The sequence below is a fragment of the Panicum virgatum genome, chromosome 5N (assembly GCF_016808335.1).
Source record: "Panicum virgatum strain AP13 chromosome 5N, P.virgatum_v5, whole genome shotgun sequence".
NCBI classification, from domain to species: Eukaryota; Viridiplantae; Streptophyta; class Magnoliopsida; order Poales; family Poaceae; genus Panicum; species Panicum virgatum.
Window position 1 is genome coordinate 11,789,869 of NC_053149.1, and position 17,964 is coordinate 11,807,832.

The 17,964-nt window shown below is 48.4% G+C and overlaps 2 protein-coding genes across 2 annotated transcripts; both read right to left on the reverse strand.

Annotated features, from left to right (window-relative positions):
• Positions 1-6,466: 6,466 nt before the first annotated feature.
• LOC120675575 (serine/threonine-protein kinase ATM-like) lies at positions 6,467-7,359 on the reverse strand. Its single transcript, XM_039956772.1, has 4 exons — positions 7,312-7,359; positions 7,165-7,230; positions 6,798-6,938; positions 6,467-6,713 (listed from the first exon to the last, which is right to left on the reverse strand). The coding sequence occupies exons 1-4, from the start codon at positions 7,348-7,350 to the stop codon at positions 6,636-6,638; spliced, it is 324 nt and encodes a 107-aa protein (XP_039812706.1). The 5' UTR covers positions 7,351-7,359; the 3' UTR covers positions 6,467-6,635.
• Positions 7,360-9,087: 1,728 nt separating this feature from the next.
• Positions 9,088-17,150, reverse strand: LOC120674556 (serine/threonine-protein kinase ATM-like). Its single transcript, XM_039955722.1, has 11 exons — positions 16,970-17,150; positions 15,889-16,885; positions 15,664-15,772; positions 15,262-15,351; positions 11,652-11,731; positions 11,486-11,564; positions 11,346-11,392; positions 11,117-11,216; positions 10,891-11,022; positions 10,689-10,781; positions 9,088-9,108 (listed from the first exon to the last, which is right to left on the reverse strand). The coding sequence occupies exons 2-11, from the start codon at positions 16,044-16,046 to the stop codon at positions 9,088-9,090; spliced, it is 909 nt and encodes a 302-aa protein (XP_039811656.1). The 5' UTR covers positions 16,047-16,885; positions 16,970-17,150.
• Between the last annotated feature and the right edge of the window lie 814 nt (positions 17,151-17,964).

Below are 17,964 nucleotides of genomic sequence, written 5' to 3' on the forward strand. Positions count from 1 at the left end.
TGATGCCTTGAGTCAAGGACAGGGTCTTGGTTTAATTGAATGGACCGAAAGGCTTGCACAAGGATCAAAGGACCCACCATTCAGTACAAACTCGTGTCCAGGTCAGCAATCCAGCACCCAGGGACGATCACAAGCGTACAAGTGCAAGGTCGGCGCAACAGAGGGAGGCCGGCCGGCCTAGCACATGCACGCGTGGATCCAAAGCAACTGTCAACCGCCTCCAGGAGAAGATCAGAGCCGCTGTCCAAAAGTCGGTGGCCACATGGCGAGACCCCTAGGCCGGCCAGCCTAGGGGAGGCCGGCCGACTCCACTTGGAAGCCCCTCAGGCTGGGTCTTGGCGTGGAAGCTAAGCTCAACTGTCTTACCTGCTTACAACCGACGCCAACTGCAGTACCGGCCATGAACCGACCTTGGAAGGCTATAAATAGAAGGCACCATCCATCACTTCAACACACACCATTGGAGCTCTTCTCTCTTCACTTGTACTTTCTAGAGTAGGTTAGTAGCTTGGGAGTTAGAGTCGAGTCGAGCTTGCTTGGGACTCCGGAGTCGTCGGAAGTCTGGTATAACTTTTGTATCTTTCTTTTGACATTATCAATATAAGTTATCTTCTTTACTTTTTTGAGTCAGCTTTACTTTCCGTTGTCTTTTATTTACTCGAGTCTGAGTGTTCAGCTTGAGCACTGGAGTTTTCCTTTAGCTTAGACTAAGTTATCTTTCTTAGTAATCGGGATCTTATCTTACGGGTTTTCTCGCCCGGACTAGAGTATCTCAAGTTAGTGCTCTAGGTTGAGGGGGATTTCTCTCGAAGGCCTCGAGAGAAATCCTAACACCGAGTGCAAACGTGGTGTATGACCTTAGTGTTAGCTAGAAAGTGTGTTCCACCCCACGGAACCATTGTGGTAGTCGGTAGGTGGCGACAGCCCTATCCGTCCTTTGTAGTCCACCATGTTCGGGTGTTTTCATAGCAGTAGTGCAGGTTGCCGTTGGACTCCCCTTTCATCCCTTTCTGAAGTCCTTCCTCTTCCAGCCGCCGAAGTAAGCTCTGCTTTCTCGAGAACTAGTTAGGTGTTTAGTCTGATCTAGAGAGGCTAGCTCGATAGTTCAGAAGTGTATCAGGAGTCTTATCTCACTCGTTGTCCTCCCAGCTGCTACCTCTCTAAGGAATTATAATCTCCGTGTTTCACTCGGTCATTGTCTGGCCATTTATCTCACTTACCTATCTGGCTTACCCCCGTCTAGTAGTCGGACGATTAAACTAGTACGGTTATCACTCGATTTATGATACTCTTTACCATAGTGCTTCCCTGAGGAAAAATATGATACCCTGGAATACTCCAAGGTGAAGTGCTACAGCGGTGATTTTATGCGCTTGCAGAATATCTATTCTATTGGACATAAGAAATGCCAACAGTGGCTGGAGAGTTGGACTCAGGCATGGAGAACGTCTTCCAGAAGATCACATGAGTTGTATGTGACAGAAAAGTTGGGCCTGATATGTGACATGGGAGATTGTTAGATTTAGTCCCACATTGGAAGTTGATGGTGGGGGAGCACAACATATAGGTGGGCAGTACTCACTCATTAAGCTAGTCTTTGGGGGTTGAGTTAGGTCTGAGGCTTTGGTTGGTTGGGCTCCAGTGAACCTGAGGCCTGGTAGGATGCCTGCTCGTGGGTATAGTGAGCGGGGCCGGATTCCGCATCACACTCTAACAGCAGGGCTGGCAAAGAACGGTCTGAAGCCGCGTGGAGCCACGATTCCCGACTCCTCCTCGCTTGTGGAAGCTGCGAGGCTTTGGTTGGTTGGGCTCCAATGAACCTGAGGCCTGGTAGGATGCCAGCTCGTGGGTATAGTGAGCGGGGCCGGATTCCGCAGCACACTCTAATAGCAGAGCTGGCAAAGAACGGTCTGAAGCCGCGTGGAGCCACGATTCTCGACTCCTCCTCGCTTATGGAAGCTGCGAGGGTCTCCATAGGCGGTTCTTGACCCGAAGTTGGTGCAAAATGCACCTACTGGAGACGCTTTTGGAGCCCTGCCAAACATGGCCTAAATTGCATCCTAGGTCTCTAAGGGTGCAAAATGCACTGTTTGGCAGAGCTCCTACTAGAGTCACTTTTGGAGCCCTGCCAAATAGGGCCTAAATTGCATTCTAGGTCTCTAATGGCGTGTTTGGTAGGCCTGTCAGATATAGGTTTCACATGTTTGGTTTACAGGTCCACCTCCTCAGCCAGGCTGCGAGCATGCAAAAGATCCCTCTCGGCCAGGCTCTAGAGGAATGAGAGAATTGGCAGTTTCCCTAGAGCCAGGCTCCACTGGTGCAAGCGCGAGGGTGCAAGAGCGAGCATGTGGGCATGCGCATTGGAGAACGTGCAAACACAAGAAATTACTTTTGCGTTAGATGTGCAAGCAACCAAACAGCATCTGAATTGGTGTGTATGCTTGCATATGCAAATCAATCAAGCACCTCTTGCACCTGGCGAGCGTGGCCCCAGCGGGTCTGTCCATGGCATGCGAGCCACGCTATGGCCATTCGCAAACCAATCAGCCCCTAAATTTATCCCGAAGTTTCATCCTCTAGATCTTTAAACTCTTAAATCGTGCATCTGGGGTCCCTAAATCGTGTTAACTGTTACATTCGAGATCCTAAACGCACCATGTGAGCATCCAAAGTCAACATGGCCTGCAATCGATGCCATCGTGGCAAATATTTATAAAAGACTCCATGCATAATCTTATCATTCCCTATTTGCACCTCGCTCTCTCCCTCTCCAATCTATCTCGCGGTCTAACCCTGAGCGGCGCCGCGGCGCAACGCCGAGGGATGCTCTGGTCGACAGTGGTGGCAGCCACAGTGAGATCCCACCCGGCGGACTACACAAGTTGAGCATCGACTTGAAGAGGGACCGAATTGACTTCTTGGTGTGGCAAAGCGCAGTGAGGAAGTTCGTCGGGTTGAGGCTGGAGAGGTGGAGGTTGTCAAACGATACGAGGGTACGGCCTGGGTGGAGCCGCACCTCCAAAGCTTGGCGGGGAGGGAGGCCCTGGCGCGCTCGGGCTTAGCGCCTGCGGCGGCCTTGGGCGTCACCTCCCCTGGCAGTAGTCGCACCGCCGCCTCCCGCCGCCTCGCCAAATCAAGCTCCGCCGCCACCGGATTGAGCTCGCCGCCACCTCCAAATCGAGCTCTACAGCCGGATCGAGCTTTGCGGCCCTTCTTTGCTCCGTCTCATCATGGTAGCTCCTCGTTGTTCGCTCCCTTCATGGGCTTGAGCCCAAGGCTCGCTAGCTAAGACGCGGGCTAGGGAGAGCGAAGGGTGAGGAGCAGCCGCGCCGACGTTACCCTCAGAAAGCTCGGCAGAAGCATGGGGGAGGAGGGGAGGAGAGAGAGAGGACGTTAAGTGAATCATGATAGAATTCGGAGGGTTGTTTTTCAAATTTTGCCACTATGGCATTTCACGTCAAGTTCGTATGCTCGCATGGTACATTTGGGACCTCGGATGGAACACTTAACACGGTTTACGGGCCCATATGCACGATTTGAGAATTTAGGGACCTAGGTGGAAACTTCGAGACAAGTTGGGGATTTGAGATGCAATTTACTCTTTTATAAATGTAGAATTTTGAAAAATATTTCATGGACATATTTGTTTGGGAAAAACAGTAGAGATCCATATACTTAATCAATCAACTAGATAAATATAGAAACCATCTCTTATGGAGAGGTGCTGATCTGATGAATTTTTTAAAATAATATTATTTTAATAATTAATCATAGAAATAATAGTTAAAATGAAAGAATTGCAAATATAGGTGTCTATCGGCCCAGGAAGAGCCGACTGGCCTCCTATAGGTCGTCATCCAACGTGGCGACCAACATGGCTCGCCGGCTGTCGGCTCCGAGAGGGCTTGTCGGCCCGTGAAAGGCCGACAGGTTCCAATCGGGCTGATTTGTCTATCGGCCCATCTGGCATGACGCGTGTGTCGACCCAAATAAGCATATTGGTTGTCCAGGAGCCGACAAGAAACTTTCGGCTCTAGTAGCCGACAAGGACCTGTCGGCTATTGGAGAGTCGACTAGATCCCTTTTGCCTATATATACCCTTCCCTTGGGGCAGTGCTCAAAACGAAAATTTCGGTGGAGTAATAATGTCTAGTGGGAAGGGTTTCGGCTTAGGGAGAGGAAAGGAGTGTATGAAGGGAGCACCGATAGTGTGGGAGGGTTCCATTTTTTTTTCAGAAGCAGTGTATGAGTTTCCAGTTGAGAGCAAGAGTGATTTCACCAAGGAGACACCTCTGAGAGGGTACGATAACCACAAAGAAGATTGGCCAAAATGCATACATGGTGAGGACTGCTTGTTGCAGATGTGCGTCGAGGGAACGGATGGAGATCGTCGTTTCTTCAAGTGGCCCCGAGCATGGGTAATTTTGACTACTAATTGTGTGTGGAATATGTTTATCATGTATTGTATCACTTGCACTAGATTTTCTGTTTTAGGCATCCAATGCTCAAGAGAATTGCGGGTTCGTTAGGTGGGTCGATCCTTCCCCAATTTATCCTCATGCGGAGTACATCTATTACCTGCAGAATCGTATCTTCGATTTAGAAATGGAAGTGAGCAGTGACAACAACGACGAGGAGGATGATAACAACAAAGGTGTCGGGTCACCGGAGGAACCGTGCACTAATCCATATTACAACTGCTCTTGTCACAAGAATAAGGGACATCCAGCTCCACCGGCACCGCCAGCTATGGGAGGATACTACGGAGAAGGTGCGACACAATTTGTGGGAGAACTACTAGTAGTAGCAGGCATATGTTTATTATTACTATGATGATGAAATTTTTTTATAGCGTATTGGCGCAATGACTATAAATTTGTTCTTCGAATTTGAGGTAACATTCTGCAACTTCGCTTGAATTTTCTAGCTCCGCAACTGACGTCACCCGAAAACATCAGCCACTCGATCACCTATCTATGATCAATACCACGGCGCGGGCACCCAGGATTTCAACCTCGACCCTTTGCGTTCTCTCACCGTCGCTCGGCAGTGCGAGCTGTTTCTTCCTCACCGTCCGTCCCTCACTACTCCCTAGCGGCTTCTTGGTTGTTCTCGGTCGTCAGCACAATTGCTTCCCTCGTCCTGTTCCTCCCTTCCCTGCCTCATCTATTGGAGAAGCTGCACATTTACGCTTCCAGATTCATGTGAGGGTTGGGGGCGTGAGGGGGCAATGGCCACGACACCTTGATGTTGTTCCAGAGACCATCTTCGTCGATGTGGATCGTCCGTGGCCACATCGGTGTGCAGGGACAAGTCGCTGGATTCGCCCATGGCGATAGCTAGAGCGAGGGATTGTGCCAGGCTCCAGCAGCGAAGCTCCACGCCTCCACGGCCCTGGTCCTCTCCTCTGCCATCCTGGCACCCCATGGAATCACCGCCTCCATTGCGCAAGCGGAGGAGCCACGGTGTCCGCACCTAGGCCACGTAAGGCGCCCGCGCGATGGAGAAGACGAGCAGCGCCTCCGCTGCATAGCTCCCCCGAGCTTCTATGCGATCTACCATGCTGCAGAGCGGCAAAGCACACCCGCCAGAGCCCCTGCATTTGGAGCAGCCCATCAGCTGCTCGAGGTGCCTCCAAGGGAAGGTATTACCTGGACACTGTTTTCAGGAGTTGTAGCTGAGTAGCACTTGCGGAGCTAATTTAGCAACTGAATCTGATGTCATTTTTTTGCTACCCAGTGCTTACCTCAGTTCCAGCAATTAAACTGTTGATCCATATGTTCAAATATTTCGAGTTTTATGTTCACCTATCATAAATTCATGACTACACAACGGTGGTAAATGTCCAGCCTGCATAACCATAGCATCTGTATCTGATATTCTAACCATGAATCAAATTTCATTCTTCGATTTATTTGTAAATAAGATATTTCTTGCATCTGTACACACCAATGATTTTTTCTTTGCCATGAAAACTTCCATTGTTATATCTTTCTTTATACACCAGCAATTTCAAGAGCTTCCCACATATACCATTTCACCGAACTTGAGTGTTTAATCAGAGCTTTGTGTGTTTAATCAGTCTCTTAATAATTCACGAGACTACTTGCTTGTGATGCTGAAGCTACCAAAAGTTTGTTCCCAAAATTTAGATATTAGCCAGGGGATCAAATTCAGAAATTCTAAAAGACATCAAAGGTTACAAGGACCAGTCACTTCAACGAGGACGCGGCTCCTATGTTTCTAGTGATCTTAAACTAATGAAGTTTAGAAGAAGAAAAAAAGCGAGACCGTGGCCCATTTGCTAAGCAGGCTTGTCGAACTGGCTTCAAGTTTTGGTACACGGTCTCGCTTTTTTTGGTACCAGACGTCAGTGCCCTCTTCAGCACAGGCCTTCAAAGTTCAAACTGCTATCGGCAGTGGTATAACTGTACAACCCATTGACCATCCAGATGCCATCCTTCCCTTCCCAACAATTGCTCAGGCACCGAAGGCAGCAAAGTCACGTCCCTCGTAGAAAGTTGCGAAGGAGGGTCCAAGGGGTTAAGCGGAAAAACAGCCCATAAGAGTAAAGCTTCACAAGTCACAAAATTGCTCTTGCCTTTGATCAAAATTTACATCCATTTTCATGGAGCTTACAACCAAGGTCCCCAACCAGGAAACATTTGGCACAACCGATCGACATCTACTGCATCCTGTATGAATTGTTGGACCTAAAAGGCAAACATAAAGATGAATGTAATTTTGATTGGCAAATTATAAAGATCTTAAGGCCTTGGCGTCACCAAGATGGTTACCTGGCCCTGCACGCTTCTCATCTCACCATCTTCGTACCCATCCAGCTTCTGTTTAACACGGAGTATAGCACGAGCTGCATCCTTGTTGCCCTCGTAAGCCTCTTGAGAGTCATCCAAACATGAGTCAGTATCATCTGTTTCCTGCAAAAAATGCATACTAGTTTAATGGGTTGCCTTGCAGGAGGATTCTAATCTCTACCGACAGAATATCCGTGTTCAACAGCGTGGTCAAAGACCAGTGTATGCAAATATCAGTGGCACAAAAAAAAACTTGGGATAAAAAACTTGGGATACCTAACAGGCATACTAGCAAATTCCAGCTGTATGAACAGAGCTTTATGAAAACAAGTTAAGCAAATTTACTTACCTTTTGACGCTGTAAAGCTTTCAGTGGTGAGAGTGCCCATTTATATAGAGGATCATGAATAAAAACCTGATACATTCAACCCAGTCTTAGGAGGAGCTAAAGTATTGAACACCCTTAAAATTACGAAAAATCTGGTAATGTACATACTTCGATAATAGTGAGCGACACTTCTTTATTTGCCCTCATGACTGAGAGAGTTTTAACTCCGCCTATGCTGACTGGAAGACTCTCTCTCCTGAGTCGTCTCAGCATAGCCGGTCCCAAGCCCGGATAAAGGAGGAGGGTTGCGTTAGGTTTTGGCAAACCAGCATAAAAATAGCCACTCTAATGGATTTGAAACCCATAAGAAACTCGTTGGGGCGTAACCCTCTTAGCGACGCGCTACATCGGAACCCGGGTGTGGTGATAAATGGGCAAGGGCCGGGTCGCCATCCCCCCAAGGGCGCGTCGTATCATGACCTGGGTATGATGATAAGTGAGCAAGGGTCGGGTCGTCACCTGAATGGCGCGCTACATCTACGCCCGGGTGTAGTGAAAAATGAGCAAGGGTCTTCGCACTTCCCTCGACGGGTGCGAAGGGTAAGAAGCTAGCCGAGCCAATTAGGATTCGTATAGGTAGCTAGAACGTAGGGTCCCTAACGGGTAAGTTGCGAGAGCTAGTTGATGTAGCAATTAGGAGGCGTGTAAATATTCTATGCGTTCAGGAGACTAAATGAAAGGGCCAGAAGGCGAAGGAGGTTGAGGATACTGGCTTCAAGTTTTGGTACACGGGAGCAACTCCGGGTAGAAATGGTGTAGGTATCTTGATTGATAGGAGCCTTAAGGATGGAGTCGTAGAGGTTAGAAGGCAAGGCGACCGGATTATCCTAATCCGGTTGGTAGTTGGAGATTCGGTTTTGAATGTGATCAGTGCCTATGCCCCTCAGGTAGGCCTTAGTGAGAGAACCAAGATGCAGTTCTGGGAAGATCTAGATAGCATGATTAGTAACGTGCCTACCAGCGAGAAACTCTTCATAGGAGGAGATCTCAACGGCCATGTGGGTGCGACTAATGTAGGGTTCGAGCGAGTGCACGGGGGTTTTGGGTATGGTAGCAGGAGTCAAGAGGGGGAGGATGTGTTGAACTTCGCGTTAGCCTACGACTTGTTGATAGCGAATACCGTGTTTAAGAAGAGGGAATCCCATCTTGTGACGTTTCGTAGTGGACAACACTCGAGCCAGATCGACTTTATCCTTGCTAGGAGGGAGGATAGACGTAATTGCTTAGATTGTAAGGTGATACCTGCGGAGTGTGTTGTCCCTCAACACAAGCTTGTGGTGGCGGACTTTCGTCTTCGGGTACGTGTCCACCGGGACAAACGTGCCAAGATTGCGAGAACAAAGTGGTGGAAGCTTAGAGGGGAAGCGGCACAAGCGTTTAAGGAAAGGATGCTAGGTGAGGGGCCTTGGGAAGAAGGAGAAGACGCAGATGACATGTGGCTAAAGATGGCAACATGTGTTCGGAAGGTGGCCTCAGAGGTGTTTGGCGTGAGTAGGGGAGGCAAACAGGAGGGGAAAGACACCTGGTAGTGGAATGACGAGGTGCAAAGGGCTATTAAGGAGAAGAAGGAGTGTTTCAAGCGCCTCCACCTTGACAAGAGTGCAGCCAACATCGAGGGTTATAAATTAGCAAAGAGGGTTGCAAAGCGAGCTGTGAATGTAGCAAAGGGTAAGGCGTATGATGACCTGTATCAGCGGCTAGGCACGAAAGAAGGGGAGAAGGACATTTATAGGATGGCTAGGATCCGCGAGCGGAAGACAAGGGACATCAACCAAATCAAATGTATTAAGGATGGGACAGATCGACTGCTAGTGAAGGATGAGGAGATCATGGATAAATGGAGAGAGTACTTCGACAAGTTGTTTAATGGGTAGAGTGAGGGTCCTACCCTTGAGTTAGATGACTCTTTTGACGATACCAACAGACGTTTTGTGAGGAGAATTCAGAAGGTAGAGATCGGGGAGGCTTTGAAGAGGATGAAGGGAGGTAAATCGATGGGCCCTGATGGTACCCCCATTGAGGTGTGGAGATGCCTAGGAGATAGAGCAATAGTATGGTTAACTAAGCTTTTTAATCTCATTTTTCGGTCAAACAAGATGCCGGAAGAATGGAGGAGAAGTATATTAGTACCTATCTTCAAAAATAAGGGTGATGTTCAAAGTTGTACTAACTACCGTGGGATTAAGCTGATGAGACATACGATGAAGCTTTGGGAGAGGGTTATCGAGCATCGCATAAGAAGAGTGACAAGTGTGACCCAAAACCAATTTGGGTTCATGCCTGGAAGGTCAACCATGGAGGCGATTTTCTTAATACGACAATTGATGGAGAGATATAGAGAACAGAAGAAGGATTTGCACATGGTCTTCATTGACCTTGAGAAGGCATATGACAAAGTACCGAGAAATGTCATGTGGTGGGCCTTGGAGAAGCACAAAGTCCCAACTAAGTACATTACCCTCATTAAGGATATGTACAAGGATGCGACGACTTTTTCCGGACATGTGATGGCAACACCACTGACTTTCCTATTAACATATGCCTACACTAGGGGTCAGCATTGAGCCCTTATTTATTTGCTTTAGTGATGGATGAGGTCACAAGGGATATACAAGGTGAGATCCCTTGGTGTATGCTCTTTGCTGATGATGTGGTGCTAGTTGACGAGAGTAGGGCATGAGTTAATAGGAAGTTAGAGTTGTGGAGACGCACGTTAGAGTCGAAAGGGTTCAGACTTAGTAGGACCAAGACTGAGTACATGATGTGCGATTTCAGCGCGACTAGGCATGAGGGGGGAGACGTTAGTCTAGATGGACAAGTGGTGGTCCAGAAGGATACTTTTCGGTATTTAGGATCGGTGCTACAAAAGGATGGCGACATTGATGAAGATGTTAGGCATAGAATTTCAGCTGGCTGGTTGAAAATGGCGGCAAGCTTCTGGCATCCTTTGTGACAAGAGGGTGCCACAAAAGCTAAAAGGCAAATTCTATAGGACAACAATTCGTCCGGCGATGCTATACGGTGCTGAATGTTGGCCTACAAAAAGGCGACATGTCCAGCAACTGAGTGTAGCAGAGATGCGGATGTTGCGGTGGTTTTGCGGGCACACAAGGAGGGATAGAGTCCGTAACGAAGTTATTCGGGATAGGGTCGGAGTGGCACCAATTGAGGAGAAACTTACCCAGCATCGGCTGAGATGGTTTGGACATGTCCAACGAAGGCCTCCTGAGGCGCCGGTGCGTAATGGGGTTCTTGAACGGGTCGATAATGTAAAGAGGGGTAGAGGTAGACCTAAATTGACGTGAGATGAGTCGGTTAAGAGAGACCTTAAGGATTGGAATATCTCTAAAGAGATAGCTTTGGATAGGAGCGCTTGGAGACTAGCTATCAATGTGTCTGAATCTTGAACTTATTTCTTTCGGGTTTCATCTCTAGCCTACCCCAACTTGTTTAGGAAAAAAAGCTATGTTGTTGTTGTTGATGACTGAGAGAGTTTTCTCACAGCATCTTCTAAACACACCTTCAACACCAGTAACGCCCATGCCATCTATAATGTCCCTTGTCAGTCGAAATGGAACCTACAAGCAGAGCGAAAAAAAGAACAGGGTTTCACATAGGAAGAACTAGCAATCATTACTCACAGAGGATCAGTATATACAAATGTAATGGTTATGGTTCATTACATACCCGTTCAGGTGTTTTAAGCATGAGACCCTGTTCAAATGCAACACCAAGATCAATGTGTACAACCTCGGCTGTGTCTTGGTCAATTAGAATATTCATGGAATGGCGATCCCCAAGTCCCACGATGTATCCTACCTGAACACATGAAAATAATAGGCAACATGCAGTATTCTTAGTAGTTATCCAAGACAATGAAGTGAGTTGCATTTTGACAACTAAAAGAAATTACCATTGAGCTTGCTGCCACACTTCTTGTGTAAGCAAGTCTACTTTGGAACCAATCAGCGGGCAGCAAGAATCTCTCGAGAAAGAAGTGGTGCATTACAGGCCTGGTTATTTGAAGGAAAGAGGGGGAAAAGAAGTGTAAGAGAAACACCAGATATGCTTTTCATGTTCCCATCTTGCATATGTGTACATATCAGAATATTGACAAATGGAAGTATAGATCAAGAAAAGACCTGAAGTTGTTGCAGATTTTAAGAAATGCCCTCCTTTTGTCCTTCTCCTATAAAATATAAATCCTTCAAATTAGGTGTACATTCACCATGATCTATTAGAAAAAATTGAATTCGAAAAGCTCCGTGACATTTGAACATACACTCATCAAATACTCTCTGCATTGAAGATATGTCCAGTCACCAGTTCCATATCGTCCGTGTGCTCCACTGATTCTAGTACTGTATAAACCCATGAAAATGGCAAATAAATACCAAGTGCTCAGAATACAATTTACATGTTAGAACTGAGACCATGTAAAAAGAGACCTCCCCAATAGATAGTCACCGAGTGGAACGGTTCCATTTACCCATTCAACAACACCAGCACTTGGGGTAAAAGGAACAACCTAAGATACAGGAGCAAGTAGTTAGAAATTTGTCATATCTCGCAAAATGAGCAAGGCTAAGTATGATTAACAAGGCTTTACCAAGATTACAAGTACCTGACATGGTCACCAAAAGGTGCCATTATACATTTATAATGTGATTATTCTAAACAGGCTAGAAATATGTAGCTAGTGAGTGCCTAGCAATGTGCTAAGTATATATCAGGAAGTTAGAAAATAAATGGAAACAAAGCATACCAGAACTTGAGGGTTAAATTGCGGAAGAAATAGAAAAAAAAAGAAAAAAGTGTTGTGGAGTTTTAACTCTTTTAATATAATACTTAATTAACAACTCCTCCAAAAAAACAATTTTTGAAGAACCCTTTTGCGGCCTTTGTGTGGCAACATTGCAATGCCAAGGGCCTTGGCGTGGTCGCCTGTTTGGCCACATCAAGGGCCTTGGCGTGGTTGCCCATTTGGGGCCGGTGGAGTGGTCCAATCCTTGCCACTCCTGCCATGGTGTTGTTGGAGACCAATTTTGCTATGACAAGGCCCCTGGTTTGACAAAAAAGGGGATGTTTTTTTAAAAATCTAGTTGGGGGAGGGGCTGCTAATAAAACCTAAGACTAAAAAGAGTTAAAAATAAACAAATACTTCGCTAATAATGGTTGTTGACGGCTCAGAATTTGAGGAGCAAAAAAATCTATGAATTGTTAAGGACTATCTAGAAGGCTAAGGAAGTACAAAACATCAGGTGTCCTGAAAATTCAAAAAAAAAATAATCTGGAAACAAAGGAACAATATCATATTTGAAGAAGGCCTACAGTTAGAGAATGGACATCAAACTTTGTAGAGGAGGCATGACTTCAAGCTCACAGAATCAAGGATAGCAAAAAACAGGATTTTCTCAACTGGGTCAACAATGTACATTTTTCACTTTTTCTTAATATATCTTACCACAGTGGGGGTCTCCCCCGCTGTATAGCTTTCAAAAAGAAAAAAAATAAAAAAAACTTGATTAATTAGGTACCTAACTTTAATTCCACATAACCACAGAAGAAAATTAATTAGGTACCATCATATACATTCAATAAGGTGCAAAAAAAAATTGTTTGAATGAAATTCTTTTGATACTTTGTCCTGCAATTAAGGGGAATCTGTAGAAGTTTAATATGTTCCAAGTTCAGAACAATGAAGTTTACGGATACTACCATGGAGAGGGCCTACGGCTCAATGTACTATAGAAGATAGCGATATGCCGAGTTCTATCTTTTTGAACATAATAATTTTACTTCTACAACCTTATTTCAATTCAACCACGAATCAGTTAGAAGCATATAGGTATTATCATGTACCAAGCAAGCTTTGTACCTGCCATTTTAAGACATCCTTTTTGGGTCAGAGGTATACGTGATCAAATGGATTCTCTTTTAAATTATAATTTAATCCTTAATTTCCTTGATATAGTCACTTATGTACATCTCTCTGATGGAGAGAATAATGTCTTGTATTCCTCAAAACCCTAGAAGGGTGGGATATACAGATCCTATACATGGGCCTCTAGATGGGCCTCTATACGGCAGAGGAAGCCGGTGGAGCAGCGACGAGCGCGGTGGAGGTGGACGAGGGCGATCCGGGCGCGAGACCCCTGGTGATCTCCTCGAGGGCGAGGTCGTCCCGAACCTGTAGGAAGGAGGGGAAGGGCCTCTGGCGGGCGATCCAGCTCTTCAGGTGGTCATAGGTGCTGCTCAGGCCACGCAGGACATTGAGCACCAAGACCCGATCGGACACCGGATCCCCGAGGTCGTGAAGAGCATCGGCCATGCCCTTCATCCGCCGGCAGTACTCACCAACGGAGAGGTCCCCCTGCATGAAGGTGCGGAAGGTGGCGTCGAGCTGGAGGGCGCGGTACTCGGCGTTCCCGAGGAACTGCCCCTCGAGCGCCACCCAGGCCTGCCGCGCGGTGCCTCCGTGGGTCCTGACGAGGTCCTGAAGATCTAGGGAGATGGTCCCGAAGATCCAGGACATGGCGATGCTGTCGAGGCGCAGCCACGTCACGTCCTGCGCCTCGATCGACGTGTCGAGGAGGACGTGGTCGTCGAGGGCGTAGCGGCGGAGGGCGAGCAGGACCTGGTCCCGCCAGCGTCCGTAGGAGGAGGACGTCGGGTCGAGGAGGACGGTGACCAGGGCCCTGATGTTCTGGACGCCGGCGGCCTGGAGGTGGAGCTGGGCGACCATGGGGTCGGTCGGGTCATACTGGGCTCCAGATCCAGCGGGCGGGGCCTGGCGGGAGGAGGAGGCGCCGGGCTCGGGGTCGACGGGCTGGCCGGAGGAGACGCGGAGGAAGTGCTCGGCCTCGGCGACCCGGAGAGCGAGGGCGTCGGCTGTGGCGCGCTCGCGCTCCCAGGCGAGGGCAGCCATGCGGACCCGCTCCTGGGCCGCCGAAGCCTCCGACTTGGCGGCGAGGAGGGCCGCAGCGAGTGCAGTGTCGGCCTGCTGCCCACGGAGTGCGGCGGCGGCGAGCGGCGCATCTGCGGGGGCCATTCCGAGGCCAGACCACGCGGGATTGGCAACGGCGGTGTCGACGGCCCGCTTGCCCGCAGTGACCGCGACGCGGTGGGCCGCAGCGGCGGCAGCAGCGGCTACGGGATCGGCGTCCGGCTACAGGGGGGCCGGCTGCAGGGGACCTTGCGCAGGCCCCGCGCCCCCAGCACCCGCGGCGGTGGTCGGGTCGTGCTGCAGGGGCGGCAGCGGCGCCTGCAGGGCCAGCGGCGGCACCTGCAGGGCCCTGGCGGATCGATCTGCAGCAGGGGCAGCGGCCCCTGCACCCCCGGCGCGCGCGGCCCCTGCCGGATCGATCTGCAGCAGGGGCGGCGGCGGCGCCTGGAGAGGCGGCAGCGGCCGGGGCCCTGCGCCCCCTCCAGCCCCTGCGCCCGCAGCCCCGGCGGCCGCGCCAGCAGCGGCGCCGGCGGGCACGGGCACGAGCAGGGCAAGGGCGACGACGGGCCGGATCTGCGGCCAGGCGGTCTGCGGCCAAGCGGCGGCAGCGGCCCAGGCAGAGGCGGCGCGCGGCGCAGGGGAGGAGGAGGGAAGGGGAGGGAAGGAGGAGGAGGAGGGGGCGGCGCCGGCGGCCGGCGGCTGCTGCGGCTGGGAGAAGAGAGAGGAGAGAGAGAGGGAAACCCTAGGCTAATGATACCATGATGGAGAGAATAATGACTTGTATTCCTCCAAACCCTAGAAGGGTGGGATATATAGATCCTATACATGGGCCTCTAGACGGGACTCTATACATGGGCTCACATATACACCAACACTCTCCCCTACTTATATTTCATAAAAATGAACAAGCCATGCACTAGTCATGAGTCATTCACAAGTGCTCCTAGATTAAAGTTCTTACAATTTACTAGAATTACATAACATTTTGGGAATTGCAAGAGTCATCACCTCACTGGATCACTAAGCAATGGTGAATTTATGAAAGACAAAAATATTAAAAAAACATGATTGGAAATAGAGGACTTTATAAAATTTATGGCATTCACTGCTACCTTATATGTACGGATTCTCAATCTCCTTTGAGAAGTATCTCTGTGATTTTGCAAGAAAGTATTTACCAAACTGAAAAATTGCTCCATCACCTGCAATTTCACATTGGCGTTACTCAGTCATCCCAAAATATCTGCTGTACAAAATAAATTCTCATTTAGCAACTCACTGAGATTCTTTCCTGCCAATTCAACTCACTTGACATTATCAGGCAACATTCTTTAAGGGGAACTTTATCAGATTACATGACATCGTAGAGAAGGCTAAGTGAACTTGATGTGAATAAATCATTGATTTGTATGAGAATCTAATAAAGCATTACTACTTAAGTATGCCAAAATAATCTTTATACCAAACATATATTGTAGAAATCTCATTATTCAAAATGAAAGAGAAGAACATACAGCATCCTGTCGCAGGTCATCATTTCCAGATTTTGCAAGTTGACGGTATTTGTTACCGTCTGAGCCAAAACATTCTATAACTTTGGGGGCATTAATTCTATTCATTATCCTGCCATAAGAATGCCAACAGTCAACAAAACCCAACTCATCATCAGCAATGACCAAGTCATGTGTAAAACATAAAACCCAACTCAAGTCATGCGTAAAATATAAAACCCAACTTACATAATAGAGTCAGCCAACCCACTGAAATGTGGAAAGGAACCTACTTCATACTGACAACTAGGGTCGACTGGGACTGTAGCAGTCACAACGGGAACCTGATAAAGCCAAAGAGAAAATGAAAGAAAGATGCAAACTATAATGATTTGAAATGGGGACATATGCTTCAAGTAAAGAACAAAAATAATGAAGACATATGCTCAATTTATTGTCTTTGTGTAAGTTATGCACCCCGCAAATTTTTCAGGTAAAAAAATTGTCTTCTTAGTTTATACTCGCTCTGTCCACTTATGTTGGTCATATTTTCTGCTTGAGTTATCCAGAATGGTTAGGCGTGCTTTGATTCCCAGTGTAAATTTTGTGTTTTTGGTTAAAAATGCCCCTGTGCTTTACATGAGCATGCATGCACATGAGTTGGCCCAGTGAGTTAAACCAGAGCGCTTGTAGGAAGGACAGATTGTGTGGGAAGATTTGCATTGAGCCTCGAAGACGAATATATAAAGTACAAGACTTGCAAGACAACTCCCCGATATATTTCCCATACTACCAAATATACTCTAACATGGCATTTGGGCCATTTCAAGAGGATAATTAGTACATGCACTGGAGGACCAATGATGAAGAAAGCTAAACAGGACTTTCAGCACTGGTTCTTCATGGAAGCATTCATAATAGCCACCAGGCACATATGGAAGCAAAGAAACAATCTAATCTTTGAAGGGAAAAGACCAACAGTCCGGGGCTGGTTTTCAAACTTTACAGGGGAGGCAAGACTTCAAGCTCACAGAATCAAGGAAGACAAATGACAGACCTTTCTTAGCTGGGTTGATAGTGTTCACCTTGTTGTGGTAAGTTGGGATTGCAGAGAGATAATGGAGGCGTGTTCGCCCTCCTTGCGGAGGCTCTGAACAACCTGATTATGTGGCTTGAATTATCTCTTTGCTTAACCTCAACAAACTTGTTTGTGCTGCTTATATAGCAAAGCACTTACAACTGACTCCTAACAAAAAGGAACGCTTATCTCAGCGCATAACAAAATGACTAATAGACTGACTAACAGCTCCTATTATTCAGCCACTAGAACCTGATCCAGCCGCCTGTTGCTTCTTGCGCCTGCGCTGATAATGGACGCCAGTAAAAGCGTCCACAACAACCTTTCGGTTCCTCGATGCCGGAGCATGTGGACGAAGCATGTGGACGAAGCTGCCTCGATGACGGCCAGCGCGGCGGCCGGGGAGCACCAGGGCGGGAGGGAGGAGGCGGCGGGTGGCGGCGGCCGGGCGCCGGCGGCAAGGCCCAGGTGCCCAGATCTGCCCGAGCGGGAACAGAGGAGGAGGGAGAGGAAGAGGGGAGGGGAGGGAAGGAAGAGAGGGGAGGCGGTGGCGGGTGGTGCCGGCGGCTGCTAGAGGGAGGGAGGGAGAGGAAGGCTAGATACCATGAAGGAGAGAATTTCTGTATATTCCTCCAAACCATAGAAGGGTGGGTATATAGTAAGCTATACATGGGCCACTCACACATATACACCAACATTGAGGAAGGCCTCCGTGGCGAGTGGCGATCAGATGAACACCTCCTTCTTGAGGAGCACCGTCAGCGGCGCCGTGATCACGCCATATCCGTTGATGAAGCGGCGGTAGTAGCCCGTGAGCCCGAGGAAGCCGTGCAGCGCCTTGATGGTGAAGTTCAATCAATCAAATCACGGCAAAACACCAGCAAATTATACAGCACTGCAGAAGACGGGAAGCCCTTCAAATCAGAGAAAACCTGATAGCTTGACGTCCTCGGCACACTGGATGGCGACACGGAGCATTCGGGCAGTGGCACTTTTGGTTGCACCACACTTCTTACCAGAGATGTCCTCCTTGACGCAGTTGAGGAGCGCCAGGATGAGGAGTGGCCACGTGGTGGCTGCAAACAAACACCATCAGCCATCATCAGAAACAAAAGCGAGAGATCATCAGGCAATGATGCGACAAAAGCGAAGCAAAATGCACGAACTGATGACCTCCCGTGAGGTGGCCGTGGCCGGGCTTGACCCTGGCGGTATTGCGGCCAAGGAGGCGGCAGAACGAGGCGGCG

Coding starts and splice junctions, on each gene's coding strand:
- LOC120675575 (XM_039956772.1), bottom strand. CDS start 7,350: ATGAGGGCAAATAAAGAAGTGTCGCTCACTATTATCGAA. Junction 7,231..7,311: donor TGTCGCTCACTATTATCGAA/GTATGTACATTA, acceptor TGAATGTATCAG/GTTTTTATTCATGATCCTCT. Junction 6,714..6,797: donor TGAGAAGCGTGCAGGGCCAG/GTAACCATCTTG, acceptor TTTGCCTTTTAG/GTCCAACAATTCATACAGGA.
- LOC120674556 (XM_039955722.1), bottom strand. CDS start 16,046: ATGTCCCCATTTCAAATCATTATAGTTTGCATCTTTCTTTCATTTTCT. Junction 15,352..15,663: donor ATGACCTGCGACAGGATGCT/GTATGTTCTTCT, acceptor GTGAAATTGCAG/GTGATGGAGCAATTTTTCAG. Junction 11,565..11,651: donor GGTGACTATCTATTGGGGAG/GTCTCTTTTTAC, acceptor GGGTTTATACAG/TACTAGAATCAGTGGAGCAC.